The sequence below is a fragment of the Polyodon spathula genome, chromosome 37 (assembly GCF_017654505.1).
Source record: "Polyodon spathula isolate WHYD16114869_AA chromosome 37, ASM1765450v1, whole genome shotgun sequence".
Classification (NCBI taxonomy): domain Eukaryota; kingdom Metazoa; phylum Chordata; class Actinopteri; order Acipenseriformes; family Polyodontidae; genus Polyodon; species Polyodon spathula.
In genome coordinates, this window is record NC_054570.1 from 1,002,894 (window position 1) to 1,016,570 (window position 13,677).

The 13,677-nt window shown below is 47.3% G+C and overlaps 1 protein-coding gene across 3 annotated transcripts; it reads right to left on the reverse strand.

Moving 5' to 3' along the window:
• Positions 1–85: 85 nt before the first annotated feature.
• LOC121304205 (suppressor of tumorigenicity 14 protein homolog) lies at positions 86–12,971 on the reverse strand. 3 transcript variants are annotated; one of them, XM_041235191.1, is made up of 18 exons: positions 12,594–12,971; positions 8,378–8,531; positions 8,016–8,197; positions 7,564–7,634; positions 7,071–7,243; positions 6,727–6,988; positions 6,186–6,325; positions 5,817–5,914; positions 5,277–5,386; positions 4,954–5,084; positions 4,623–4,727; positions 4,168–4,275; positions 3,538–3,654; positions 2,995–3,120; positions 2,441–2,621; positions 1,779–2,047; positions 1,232–1,368; positions 86–953 (listed from the first exon to the last, which is right to left on the reverse strand). In XM_041235191.1, the coding sequence occupies exons 1-18, from the start codon at positions 12,621–12,623 to the stop codon at positions 792–794; spliced, it is 2,556 nt and encodes an 851-aa protein (XP_041091125.1). In that variant the 5' UTR covers positions 12,624–12,971; the 3' UTR covers positions 86–791. The 3 variants fall into 3 exon arrangements, with proteins under 3 accessions (XP_041091125.1, XP_041091124.1, XP_041091123.1); XM_041235190.1 differs by having other exon boundaries at positions 8,378–8,534; XM_041235189.1 differs by lacking the exon at positions 12,594–12,971 and adding an exon at positions 11,682–11,883.
• Positions 12,972–13,677: the final 706 nt, after the last annotated feature.

Consider the following 13,677-nt stretch of genomic DNA (forward strand, 5'->3'; position numbering starts at 1 on the left):
AAACCTGCCTACAGTGATGCAAGCAAACATCCATCATTAGAAATGACTAGAAAGGTGCAACAGTGGGGGAAGCAACAGTAGTAAATTACAGAAGAATTTTTTATAAAAACAAAAAAACCCAACATGGTATTATTGTACACTTCATTTGAATAGGTCCTGCATTAAATTTAAATGATGGCGGTTCCATAGCCATTATCGAATAGAGCTATGGCGCTGCCATAAAGATTTAATTCAGACCAAGGATAAAAATAATGTAAAAAAAGATAGAAATCCGTGCCCTCTGCTGAACCAGTCCAAGCTCTGTTTCATCAAAATTCTTTCCAGTCTCAATGTGTATTTCACACTGGAGTGTCTCTTGCAGGGATCCTGGGGGTCTGCACGTTCACTTCAGAGACAGCGAAGCAATACAGCTTGTGACATTCTGAAGGGCTGCTTTCAGTGAAGGATCCAGATCCAGCTTTAAATAGAATGGAGCCAGCAGGTCCATCCAGCTTCATCCACAGTCCTTCTACTCTCACCCCGACAAAACGATACTGAAACAACGGACAGAGCCTTGGAAAAACAACCCCTGCAATATCTGATCAGTGGGGATGGACTGTTTAGAAGATGAAACCTAAATGAATGGGGAGTAGATAGAAAAATAAAGCTATTAAAAGCGTCAACAGGGTGCAAGGTCATGGTAGGCTGCCTCAACATGATCAGTGTGCAAGGGATTCAAAACCGCTCTCCGTGATCAGTCCATTCCCATGAGTTTCTCTGTGTGTGTCCAGCTCCTCTGTGGTTTGCTCGGCTCAGATGCCGGTTTGCTCTTTGATCCAGCCCCGCAGCTTGGTGACACGGCTGTAGACCCCTGGCTTGTTCCTCCGGGCACAGCCATCTCCCCAGCTCACGATCCCAGACTGGAACCACCTCCCGCTGCTCTCCTGACAGACCAGCGGACCGCCAGAGTCTCCCTGCAGCAGCGAGAGAGAGAGAGATGAGACACAGCACAGTTCACAGGATTTCACTTGCTATTGCACATTGGAATCTTTATCTGAAATCAGCAGGCGTTCTTTATTACAGCATGAGATTGGGCACAGGAAAAGAGACCAAGTTACAAAATATTATGAGATCTATGTGCAATTTGAAAGCTGCCACGCTGCAAGCAACGCCCCAAACCAGCAGGCATCTCGCTGGCAGTGGCTTGTTTTGCTGTTATTAGGTACTTGTTAAAAAGCCGACAGACCCCTACCTGGCAGGCGTCGACCCCCCCTGTGAGATACCCACTGCACAGCATCCTGGACGTGACCTCCCCTGACATCACGGTGTCGCACACCGTGTCGTTGATGATCTTCACCTCCGCTTTCTGCAGGATGTTAGCAAGAGGCCCTGCGGACGAGAGACAAGGGGGTCAGACACGCCCATCACGGATAATAGAATAGAGCTGCACAAACCCATGATTCGGATCAAGCGTCCCACAGGTGAGGCTCGCTGGTATTGAAACAAGTGAACAAGCAGCTGCTTGGGTTTGTGCGGATCGCTGTTCTCCCTGGAGGCTTTAAAGAAAGGCAGCGATCACCACAAACCCAAGCACAGCTGCTGCTTCACAAGTTTCACTCGATGGTAAATCAGCCTGATCGACACCAAACGACCCTCGCCTGATTGCCAGCCCCTGTTTCTCTACGAAGAGCTCAATGTGAGTAATTGGTCCGTGTAGCGCTACAATATAATTACAAGTGAAAGAAAGATTCATTAATGAGCGAATGGATGATTAATTAAACGAGAGAACAGATGCCCACCGGACTCTGCGAGTGCCCCCCAGCCAGTCACAAAGCAGCTCTTGCCAGCGGGGAAGGTGTGCGTGGCGTCGGGCAGGCAGAGCGGGTAGACGGTGCTGCTGAACTCCAGGGGCTCGCTGAGCTCCAGCACAGCCACGTCGTTGTCGAAGGTGAAGGCGTTGTAGCCGGGGTGCACGGTGATGCTCTTCAGCTTGCGGCTCTCAGCGCTGCTGTAGTCGAGCTGCGTGTGGAGCCCGCTGTACGTCAGCCAGCTTCCGGGACTGCGATACCTGAGAAAGGAGGGGAGGAGCAAATAACAGGACCAGACAGGAGGAGTAACAGGGAGAGGGTGGGGTTACACAAGGAGGGGAGGGGCATTGCACAGGACAGGAAGTAAAACCTCATTAAATACCCACTCTGCCAAAGATTAGAGCCGCAGAGACGTTAAATTTTGGTTTGCCCGATTAATTGTTCAGCACTTGCGAGGACTCTAGCAGGAAAGGCGCTATATAAAAACCAAATCTATTTTACCATGATCTTGATCTCATTGTAAAACTTTAATAATAAAACACTTAAAAAAAAATAAAATAAATATAACCATTACAAGAAACATGATTTATGCATAAAAACCCCGCTTGACCCCCGTTTAATATGAAGGGCCTCCAGGGTTCAGGCAGACTCACTGGGGGTTGGTGACGGGGAAGCAGTGCGCTGCAGAGAGCAGCCAGCGCTCCGAGATGATAGAGGCTCCGCAGGTGTGTCCGGAGGTCTTGAAGTGGAGGCTGACCTGCCACGGCCACTCCCCGATATCCGCGTTCGTCCCGCCCACGATGCGGTTGTGCTTGTAGGGTCGCTTCCCGCAGTCTGACCCAAGAGAAGAGAGGGCTCTTATTCACATCATTTCAAAAGGAACGGTGCTCATAGAACAGTTCACCACAGCTTACCCTGGGTTTGCCAGGTCTAAGAATATGCTTGACTTTGTTATTCTTTGTAATGCTTACCAAGGCATTACCATGCTTTCATTGCACTTTATTAAGCTTTATTTAAGGTTAATGAAGAAATGACAACCAATGCTGCACTTTAAAACACAACCATGTGCTACTGATAAAACATATAGGAGAGGCTGCCAACAGGGCACCGGGGAGACGAACAATCGATCAGTGGGTGTTTACTGAGGCTCGAAATGCCAAACCCATTGGGATCAATAACCCATTCCCTGCTGCATCTCTACACTCACTGCAGTCCTGTTCATCAGACCCGTCTGCACAGTCCAGGCTGTCATCACACTCCGGGTTCAATTTGCTCACACACGCACCATTCTTGCACTTGTAGGTGAAGTCAGTGCAAGCCACCGTTGGGCTCCCTGAAGAACAAGGACAGGAGAAACTGCTGGGTTTAGAAATAGAGCCTCTGTCGAAACACACGCAAGCACGGAGGTCAAGAGATCCAGATCTGCAAGAGACTCCCAAAGACTGAGCAGCAAAAACATATTTACAGAAAGGACTATTAAAAAAAAAAAAAAAAAAAAAACTCATTCAGCATTCCTCCCATTACCCGTTGCATCATCATCACGGCTCTATGTGATTCTTGGTGCTGGGATTACTTATGTGTTTTTTTTTTTTTTAACTCTTGATAATGCTGCCACCTATTGGAATAGAAATGATAATACAAGACAGCAGTGAAAAATCAACGTCGTGCTAAAAGCTCTTAAACCATGAATGCAGACGATCTCAGCTCTCTTGCTCTGTCACACACGCACACACACGCACGGAAGCCTCACCTTGTTTGCTGCACGAGGCCTCATCGCTGCTGTCGGTGCAGTCCTGGGTTCCGTCGCACACTTTGTCCTTGTCGATGCAGAGTCCGTTCTCACACTTCCACTGGTCTGTACCACAGCCTTCGAAACACACAGAGGACAGAGTGAGGCAGGCAGGGACCCCCCAGCACTGCTATTACTAACTCTAATGCAAGTTATTAAAAACTAAATCGCAACTAAAAAAGACAGCAAGTTACGTCCCCATTGAAAGCCATTAGCAGCAGCTACACTTATAATGTCACCGAGAGTGTAGATCCCACACTCCACTTCAATGACAAAGCATTGGAAACATTTAAAACCACAACAGACCCTACATAAACAGATCAAAATACATTAATATCAGATTCTGTTTTTTTTTTTTTTTTTTTTTTAGATTTTAGAAAAGAAGTTTCTAAGCATTCAGTGGCTGGCTCTAATAAAACTTCACTCTTTGTGAGCAGGTCTGACTTGGCACAGAGCACTCGATTAGAGGTGAAGTTCAGAACTATGCTCAGGCTTCCCAGCGCTTTGTGTTGGATGATTTCTCATGCCGGGTTTGCAATACTAAAAACACTCCTGAGAGAGCTCAGGATGAAAGGAAGATCTCCCACTTACTGCAGGACTTCTCATCGCTGCCGTCCCCACAGTCGTTGACCCGATCGCACACCCAGTACTTGGGTTTGCACAGACCGTTGTCGCATTTGAACTGATCGTCCCCGCACTCTGCAGGACAGGGAAGGGGGAACAGCGTTACTCAAGTGGATCCTGGGGAATTAAGTTGGCTTAAGAACAGTTTCTTCATTTCACTTGGCTAGCACAATTTCACAAATTTTCTCTGTACATTTTTTAACAGTAGATAAAGAATTGAGTGGTTGTTGTTCAAACGGTTTCTTCTTCAAAATGCACCTGAGAGCGACTCAAGCATCACGAGGAGGAAACTGAGAATTAGGGATGACCAGATCCAACCTGTGCTGTGCACTTAATTGCAAAAATAATAAAATAGTTACACAGGTGCCCCCTTGTACCTTAAAAAGGTAACAGTTTATTTGACAGTATTTTGTGGCACTCACTGCAGTTCACTTCGTCACTCATGTCCCCACAGTCATTCCAGCCATCGCAGCGCAGCGTTGGTTTAATACAGAGCCCAGTATTGCAGGCAAACTGACCGGGGCAGGCTGTGTGACACAGAGGAAGAGAATCAGAAATCAGAAAACATCATCATGCAATATACAGCACTCCCTCCATTTCACCATCCGACTGACTGGGCGTTTAACCCCTAACTTCAGTCTCTAAAAGGTGCACAGCTTGATCTACGTCAGGGATCATTACAGACTGGTTCACCCTTACACTGGAACAGCAAAACAAAACACGGTTATGAGTCTGGGAGGCTGGCGCACTCACGGTTCTGTGGGTCGTAGGCATTGTAAACCGCCAGGAAGCCCTTATCGGTGAAGGACTCGTCCGAGTGGAACTTCACCACCATGGTGTTATCGGTGCTGGCCAGAGCCAGGAGAGAGCGTTCACCACAGTACCTGATCAGGAGAGGAACAGAAACCAAGCACTTGAGCAACACTGCGGCTACAAATATCAATTTTATAATTTTATATCAACTAGAGTGTGAAGTAGAGGGAGAAACAACAGTAGGAAATGTACTTTCAAGCCTTGGTTTGTTACACCCACACACACACACGCTTCCAACGTATTCAGCACGAGAATGCAATTACTTCTGGGATTTGACCTCCACGTAGTCCTTTCCACAATCACTTATGTCAACGTTGGGCTCCTTCATGCGAAACATGGTGAACTTGAGACGGATTTTCATGCCCTCTGGTACCTGTACAGAAGCAGCAATAACAGTCAGGAGACAGTCAGTCACGTCTGTGCACTCCGAGACAGTGATTTAATAAGGAGACAGCAAAGAAGCATTCGGATCTAAAACTCATCCTCATGTACAAAATCATGTAACAAATGCAGATATGTTCTTGACACCAGCTCTTAAGATACAGCCTTCAGTCATAAGCCACAACCCCTGAATAAGTTGGTCATCCTAACCTCAATTTATAGAAATTCCTCTGTTGGACGGACGCAGACGGACAAACCGCTATTCTCAATAGCTGAAGAATACAGAACACACTTATGAAATAACAGCACACTTCAGGGTGATGAAGCATGGTCCAATGTCAGCCCTCGTAGGGAGAAGCCTGTAGATTTTGGATCATATTTGATCACCCCGGAGTTTGTTCTTGTGCTTATAAACTTGTTACCTTGATGGTCCAGTTGCAGTCCAGGTTGGGAGGGTAGAAGCTGGGGTAGTGTGGACTGCTGAAGTTCCCACTCTGGCCAGTCAACACCTGATCACAAGCTGCGATTGGAGTAAACCAAAAAACATGAGAGGAGGAGGAGTTAGGGTTGACAAATACCATGCAATTAAACCAGGCATCTGAAAACTACTCACAGCCCGCCCTACTACTGTGGGAGAGAACAGCAATCTGGCTTGGTTTTAGGGAGCCGACAAAATGAAACTCAGACAAGGAAAACAAACAAACTAACAAGGGAGAAACTCACAAGCAAGGAGTTGAAACGCGGTTGAAGACGGTGGTGACTTGGAAAGGTTACTGCAGCGAGGCACTGACCTGTGTTCCTGGGGATCTCAATGTACTCCGCACTGAAGCCTGGGTGCTGGGAGCTGCTGTCTGAAATGAAGCTGACCAGCATGACGTTCCCCGACGACACCACCTCCAGGTTATTGGTAGGCGGGCGATTCCCACACTGCCTGCGGGGAGGAGGAGGAGGAGGAGGAGGAGGTGATCATCATAGCCAGCAGGTTACATTGATACAAGCAGAGATCTACTGAAACTCAGGGCACAGTTTGTTGAGCCAACAATCACATCTCCCAGAATACAAGCTCTTCACCCATTCAGTGCCATTTGAGGACAGGCTACTTCGTCATGGTGTCACCATGTAATTATATCAGAGAGCAAGATGCTGTGCATTCAACTGCACAGTAGTTACAAAGAACCGTAGCACCAGTGCAGGAACCATTGGTAATTACCCAGTTATTAAAAACAGCAACAGTAATCTCAGCACATTTAAAAAAGAGATCTAAGAGTATTAAAATTCCTCAGCCTGTAAGGAGGCAGGGAGAGGAGGGTGCGAGGGGGGCTGAGCACTCACTGAGTCAGCTGGTGCTTCTCCTCCGGGCTCAGAGAGTCGTAGATGGAGACGAAGTCGTCGGCGCAGTTGTCCTCCACGTCGAAGTCGGGGAAGAACAGCTGGATGGCTTTGCCCTTGGAGGCGCGGATCTGCCACTGGCAGTGGGGCTTGTTGGGGTAACCGGGTGAGGGGTAGCCGGGCGAGGTGAAGCTCTGTTTGGAGCCGGTCGCCCGCAACGAGTACAAACAGGAGTCGGGAGTGTTTGTCATCCTGGGGTCGGTAACTGAAAACAATCAAGAGTCAGGGCGGCAAGCAGACAGGCAACAAGTGATGCGATAGAGCCAGCAAGGAGGGGCAGTACTCACGCGACGCGGTGATGGAGCGCACGGTGAAGCTGAGCCCCGATCTCATGCCTCCCTGCCTAATCAGGCTCCTCAACAGCCCGGTCACCCGACTGTCTGTGAACTTGGACAGGACCTCGGAGTCCGAGCTGGGGATATCGAAGCGCGTCCAGTGATACGCGACCACGCTGCCTTCGCTGAGAACACAATGCAAGACACATTCACACACAGACAGCGGCCAGGCACAGGCTCTGAAGAGGATGATCAGCTGACACCTCAGGGTCACCGAGCAAGACAGAGATGCAATGGGCTGGTGGGACAATATTGGGAAGCAGCTTTCTGTCTGCACTGCAAACTGTCAATGTGTGTTCTCACACGGACCCCCTGACTGTGGCTCACCTCCCCTCGATGCGCAGAAGCAGGAGATTTTGTTCCCTTTACAGTCACCCCCCCCCCATTGCAGTTTAACTGACATGCGGTTAGCATGGGCGATAGCAATGAAGCTCTCACTCCTCACCTGTATCCAGTAATGACTGACGTGTTGTAATACTTAAAGAGCGCAGCGTCTTTAGAGTACGTGTCTCGCAGCTGGGAACACAAACACAAAAAACAGGAACTTCATGTTACAAAGAGGTACGGGCCTTTGTTAACCACCATCACTGCCATCAGTCTGAAATGGACTTGAAAAATCAGTTCTATTCGTTTCCACCTGCAGCAGACCGAGCAAGATCACACTACAGTGAACTGAGACTCAGGTCAGCAAGCATGTCCTAGAATAGAAGAGCACACCTGAACACACAAGCCTTTACTTCTCTTAACTGCACCAATACTCATCAGCCCTACTGGGGAAACAGACGAGACAGATATTGGACAGAATATATAATTCAATGATAAACATCAGTGCTGCTGAGGTCACACTAGGAGCAGCCCAATACAGTGAATGTTGATGGCTGTGGAAGCTGTTCTCACCAGGTCCTGCAGATCCCTGCTCAGCTCTCTGAAGCCCTGTGTTCTGGGGCTCCCCAGGCTGTCTGTGTATTCGACATCGTCGAGGATCAGGTGCCCGCTGTACACCCGCACCTGATCAGAGGGAACAGAGTTACCCTTGGTGGGGGCGACTTGAGGATTCCCTCTTCCTTCACTGGGCCTGACTGCAGCAACAAGAAAGAAAGAGTTACAGAGGGGAGAACAGAAGAGTGTCACAACAATAACAATAACAACATGATCCCAATATTAAAATCAGTATTTAGTTTAGTCTTCATTATTTCAAAGCTTGCTGTGGCCCGCGGACAAGCCCTTAAACATGAAGGCGGTTTCACTTCCCTTCGTACCTGCAAAGTACCAGATCAAGAAAGCTGCTACTCCAGCCAGGACGAGGAAGCAGAGGATCACCAGCATGGTGAGCAACAGTGAGTGCGTCTTCCGGGATGCCATCTTGTCTTTCTCCGTCAGGAAAGTGACTCTCTCGTGCCTCCCGTTCCTGTCCTGCTTATTAAGAATAAAATACAATTGAGAACAGAAAAGGAAAAGACACCACTGAATAAAAAAGAGCACACATAACAACTAGCAATCAATGGTTTGTTGTACTAGCTACACAGTTCAGTTAGTCACGCGACACCACGCATGACAGAACGATAAGGTCTGTCAGTCAGGAGCAGGACTCGTCATGAAATTGATCTCATTAGAATGCCCCCTGCCAAGGACTGCAGAGTCTCTGTCATGGGTAGTGTTGCGTGATACACAGCTGTTACAGATTCTGTCAAGACCCTACAGCAGAGAATGAACCAGATGCCAACAGGACTAAAAAGACAAAGTGTTTTTGGCTTGAATAAGAAATTTGGAAACCCCCCCACGCGCTCTGTTTCAGCCTCCTCAGCGATGTGTGTCGTCTCGAGCAGAAAACTCTCCAACAGCCTGTTGATCAATGACTAACGCGTCACCCCAGCTCCTGCAACTCACACCGCAGAGCACAACCTGAAACTTCCACTGAGCTGCGTCACTGCGGATCACTGCCACCCCTTCCCAAGGGGGGTGAAAAACAAGGAGCCCTCATCAGCCTCACAGAACAGAGATCTTTCTAAAAGCCTGGCGCTCAGTTCCACTGTAGTCTAGAGTGTTCTGTTGGTTTCATTCAGTTTCTATCCCACCCCCAGTTACCAACAGGGTTTGGATGATCATTTCAGTTTAATTATTGTTGCGCCCAGCTCCAGTGCATCCCCAATGCCAGGGATCGGATCACCTTGCAGGGGACAGCAATGCAATGTTTTCTCTCAGCGAGTTCCAGGTCAAGCCAATCAACCACAATGAGAGGAAGCAGCAGCTGATTTATGACCAAGGACATGTAGCTAAAAACAGCAAGACAAACACAGGTGCAACAAAGCACATTGCACAATAGCTTTTACACCAGTGCAGGTGTGGGGGGTGACTCTTGTACAATAACTCAGTGTTCAATACAAAAAAAAAGAAAAGGAGAACACACAAGACAGCTTTTCTTCAGTGTGCTAGATCTTAGAGAGTCTACCAGAAACTGGATTTAAATTCTAACAGAACAAAAATGACTAAGCAGGGAGCGGCTGTGAGCAAGTTTCAACTCAAACAGAGCTCGACTGAAGAAATCCACGATGAGAAACTAAAAGAAACCATTCGGGCTGGAAGACAAAGGTCTTTAATTATTACACCAAGACACTAGCTACACTTAACCCATGTATTATATTAAACTGGTTACCCACACACCAGGATCCCAGTGTATCTTCAAAGAATTTGCACGGGCTTTCCCGTTTGGGACGACGAAGGAACAATAAAACCCTGCCTATTTGAACCTGCTTTTCATAAATCGCCATTACACCAGCGTTCTGCGATAACTGGTAGATAGAAAGAAGAACTTTTAAATCAATTCTGAAAGGCAGGCACGAGAGTGCAGGGATTCAAATCAGACTCTTATCGCACAGCAGTGTCACCCACTCCTGGTTTTATTATGCGCTTGATTAGCCACACTGTCTAGGTAACAAGCTCAGGTGGTATTAAACTCATAGTGAAACCAGGAATGGCTCAAACTGCTTATTTCCATCTCTGGAGCAATACGTTGAAATCGGCGAGCATGAATGAGTACTCAGAGGTTCTGAATGTCAGGTGATTAGAGATTAGTGCTAATCAGGGGCTGTGAAACCAGCCGTGAGGGAGTTTCAGGGGAGTGAAACTGGGATTGCAGCGTCAGCAGAGTCATGGGGCCAGCTCTGCCTAAACACAAATAAAACTATGACAGGGACTGATACTGAGAGACAGAGAGACAGAGCAAGAGAGAGGGAGAGAGAGAGAGAGAGAGAGAGAGAGAGACTGCTTTGCTTTACCAGAGCTGTGATACTTATTGATTAACTGAGCCACAGTATATTGTGAAAGTAATTCGCTGGTGAATATTTGTCATTACCAAGGCACACAGGATGTTGTGTACACTTAGCATTATCCGAGACTCTGTTATGGGGACTTCCTGATAAACCGAGACAGTCGTACTGCCCGGGGTCAGGTACAGGTAATACAGCACTAGCATTGACACTGCTAACCAGATATTTATCACTGCCCTTTCTTCAGACCAAGACACGACTGCAACGCGGGACAGTGCTGTGGCTTCACTTAAGACAAAACAACGTGAAAAGCAGACAGAGAAATGAGATGGAAATACTAACTGAGGAGCAAAGTCCCTGGAAATTCAAACATGATTTCAGCTCATCTACTTCAACCCATGATCAATCATTTCAAGTTTGCAATTGTCAATCCCTGTGCTATTATAACTTGTTTTCAAAACAGGCACTTCCCAGTCTGGAATTACTGATTCAGTGTGGGGAACAGAAATATCTACATCAGCAGTAAAGACTATTAAACTTTAACTTCACTGGCAGCTAACCTAACCTGTTAATAAGGTACCTGCTACCTGTTAAACGAGGCTTTATGAAAAGCTGGCTCTATCCTTCACAATCTCATCCCCTGGAGCAATGCTGTGCTGCTGACTGAACCCAGAGCAAGAGCCAGCTGCGAAGGTTAAACAAACAGACCAACACGTACAGAGTTCAAACGTTTGATTTAACTTGAAGTCGCGTGTGCGTGTGCGTGTGCGTTGGTTCTCAGACCACACCCCAGCCTGTGGTGGCAGGAACTACTACTACATATTGGCAAGACTGTTTTCATTTTAAAGTAAATAAAAGTTCGGATTTCATAGAAGTGTTCTGGAATGTCATTCGAACAATGTCGTGAATTCCAAACAAATATGCATGCCGTTCCAAGCAGTCAGAAGTTTGTAAACACCACTGAATACTAGAATAAACCGAGTCTATTGTTACAAAATGATAACCCTTTGGAACAAACAAAAGAGATAAGAAAAAAACTCAGCTGTCCGTATCAATCCAACGCAACAAACACACCAGCGCGCTGCACGACTTCCCTCCCCCGCAACACAGCAAAGCAAATCTAGTTTTAAAATAAAGGGTGCGTTCGCGGAGATAATTCTGCGCAGAATCTGAACAATTTAGCCAATGATCTGCGCAGAACGATCTCCGTGAAGGCACCAACTTCGTAACACATCTGCAACAAGCAAGACAGCAGTCGCTTCAAGCACCCGGAGAGAGTCGGGCGAGTGTCTCCTACCTGCGTCTCACTGAGACGGCGAAATAGGTCTGCTGCCTTCAGTTCCCCGACAGACAAGATAGCTTGTGAAGTGTGAACAAGACAGTGCGGCGACACACCTTCGATCGAGCGCCTGCTCTCAAAAGCACCGCTGGCCCCAACAGTGACGAGGCTCCAGGGAACAAGGAGATTCATATGAACCTGTGCATTTATCACAGGCGCAGGCGATAGGTGGGCCAAGGAGACACTGCACGAACAGGCCCCCGGGGGCTGCACCCCCGACGTGGGGTGTTTGTCCCCCCCCCCCCGACGGGTGGAGGGAAATTGTTGCTCCCGCTTTTTTGTTACTTAGGAGTAGCAGAAGGTTTTGTCACTCTGTCTTCAGTTTATTAGGTGTTTAATCACACGCCATCGGTAAAACGACGACATAAGCAATAGAACATTGTGATGTGATTGCCAACTTTGTAAACAATGGTAAAGTACATTACTAACCTGCGGGCTTCGTCGTTTTGACCATTGAAAACTGTGAACAACCAGCAGACTATAAATATATAACCTGCTTCAATGTGTCACGTAGTTGTTAAATGGGATGCGTTGATGTATATGAACACCTCATCCCGAGGCTGATGATATATATAAAGCACTGTGACGGAGGGCGTCGTGCCAGGGCAGAACTCGTGTAAAATGGTTGGTTTACTTCAGACTGACCTCGGGCTGTCGTGACAATGAAGAAAAACATGAGCAGCAAAAAAGGAGACTATTAATATTCCCAGCGATGCTTATTACTAACGGCGAAACTGCGCTCCGATCAGCAGCGCTGCGGTTCCGCTTGCAGTACCTGTGCCCTCGGAGTCTGTTCCCCGGCCAGCCTGAGTGGCCCTGGGGTTTTTAATAGATCGGATATACCAAACCAATAAGTAAATAAAAACTTACCTCCGTGTGAAATTCTACCACCGACCCCATCTTTAAAAAAAATAAATAAATAACCAAGTTTAAAATCCCTTAAAAAAGTTTTTTTTTTTTTGTTTTTTTTTTAAAAGTACAGCTGCACCGTCCTCCTCAGAGAGGTGTGACTCTTTGTTATTTAACGAATAAAAATCCACGCAGTGCTGCTGAGGGTTAAAATCCTTCCTGTTTTCCTTCTTTGTCCTCTAGCTCTTGTTGAAAAGCGCGTTGTCTTTCTGAAACTACAAACCCCAAAGAGTAAACAGTTGTTGTTCTTTTATGTTTGTTTGAGAGGTCGTGTTCGGCTGCCGTAGATTCAGCGCACGTCCTACTGAAACTCGTAGCGTGACTCTCGCCCCCCCAGGTGTGTTACGGGTGTGGTTACGTTACACGGGTTTTTCTGCTTTGTCATTCTCTCTCTCTCACAGGTGATGCAACAGGGCACTGTGTGCGTTAATAAGATAACGATGACGTCTTTTTACGACGTGATTTTGCTGGCCGCTTCCAAACTAAATATATATATATATATATATATATATATATATATATATATATATATATATATATATATATACGATACACACACACACAAACTGGACTGTCAACAGTGTGCACAGGACAGACAGAACATACAGACAGGTTTGAAATGGACCTCCTCAAATCGATTTCATTGACCCCCGATTTGACTGTGAAAATAATCGCAGCTAGTGGCGAATCTGTCTGCCCCAGCAGGGTTCTCCCGTTGATGCCACTCGCGAAGCTGCTTCACGTCTCTCCCCCGGTCCCGCCTACAAACCCTGGGAGGCATCGAGCAAAAGCTTCGGTAAAGGGGGGCTTGGGTCCAACGCAAGAGCGTCACAACGCGAGCGAGAGCACGGATTGGAGAGAAGAGAGAGAGAGAGAGAGAGAGAGAGATCAGAGCGATCAGAGCCAGGCTCCACTCTGACTCTACAGTCAACCCGAACACGCCGCAGAGCTACTGCACACAGACAAGCATCTCTTTGACTGGGATAAACTGGTGTAGACTGGGAGTACAGACAGCAAACATGGGGCGGAGTGTGTTCTGTCTTGT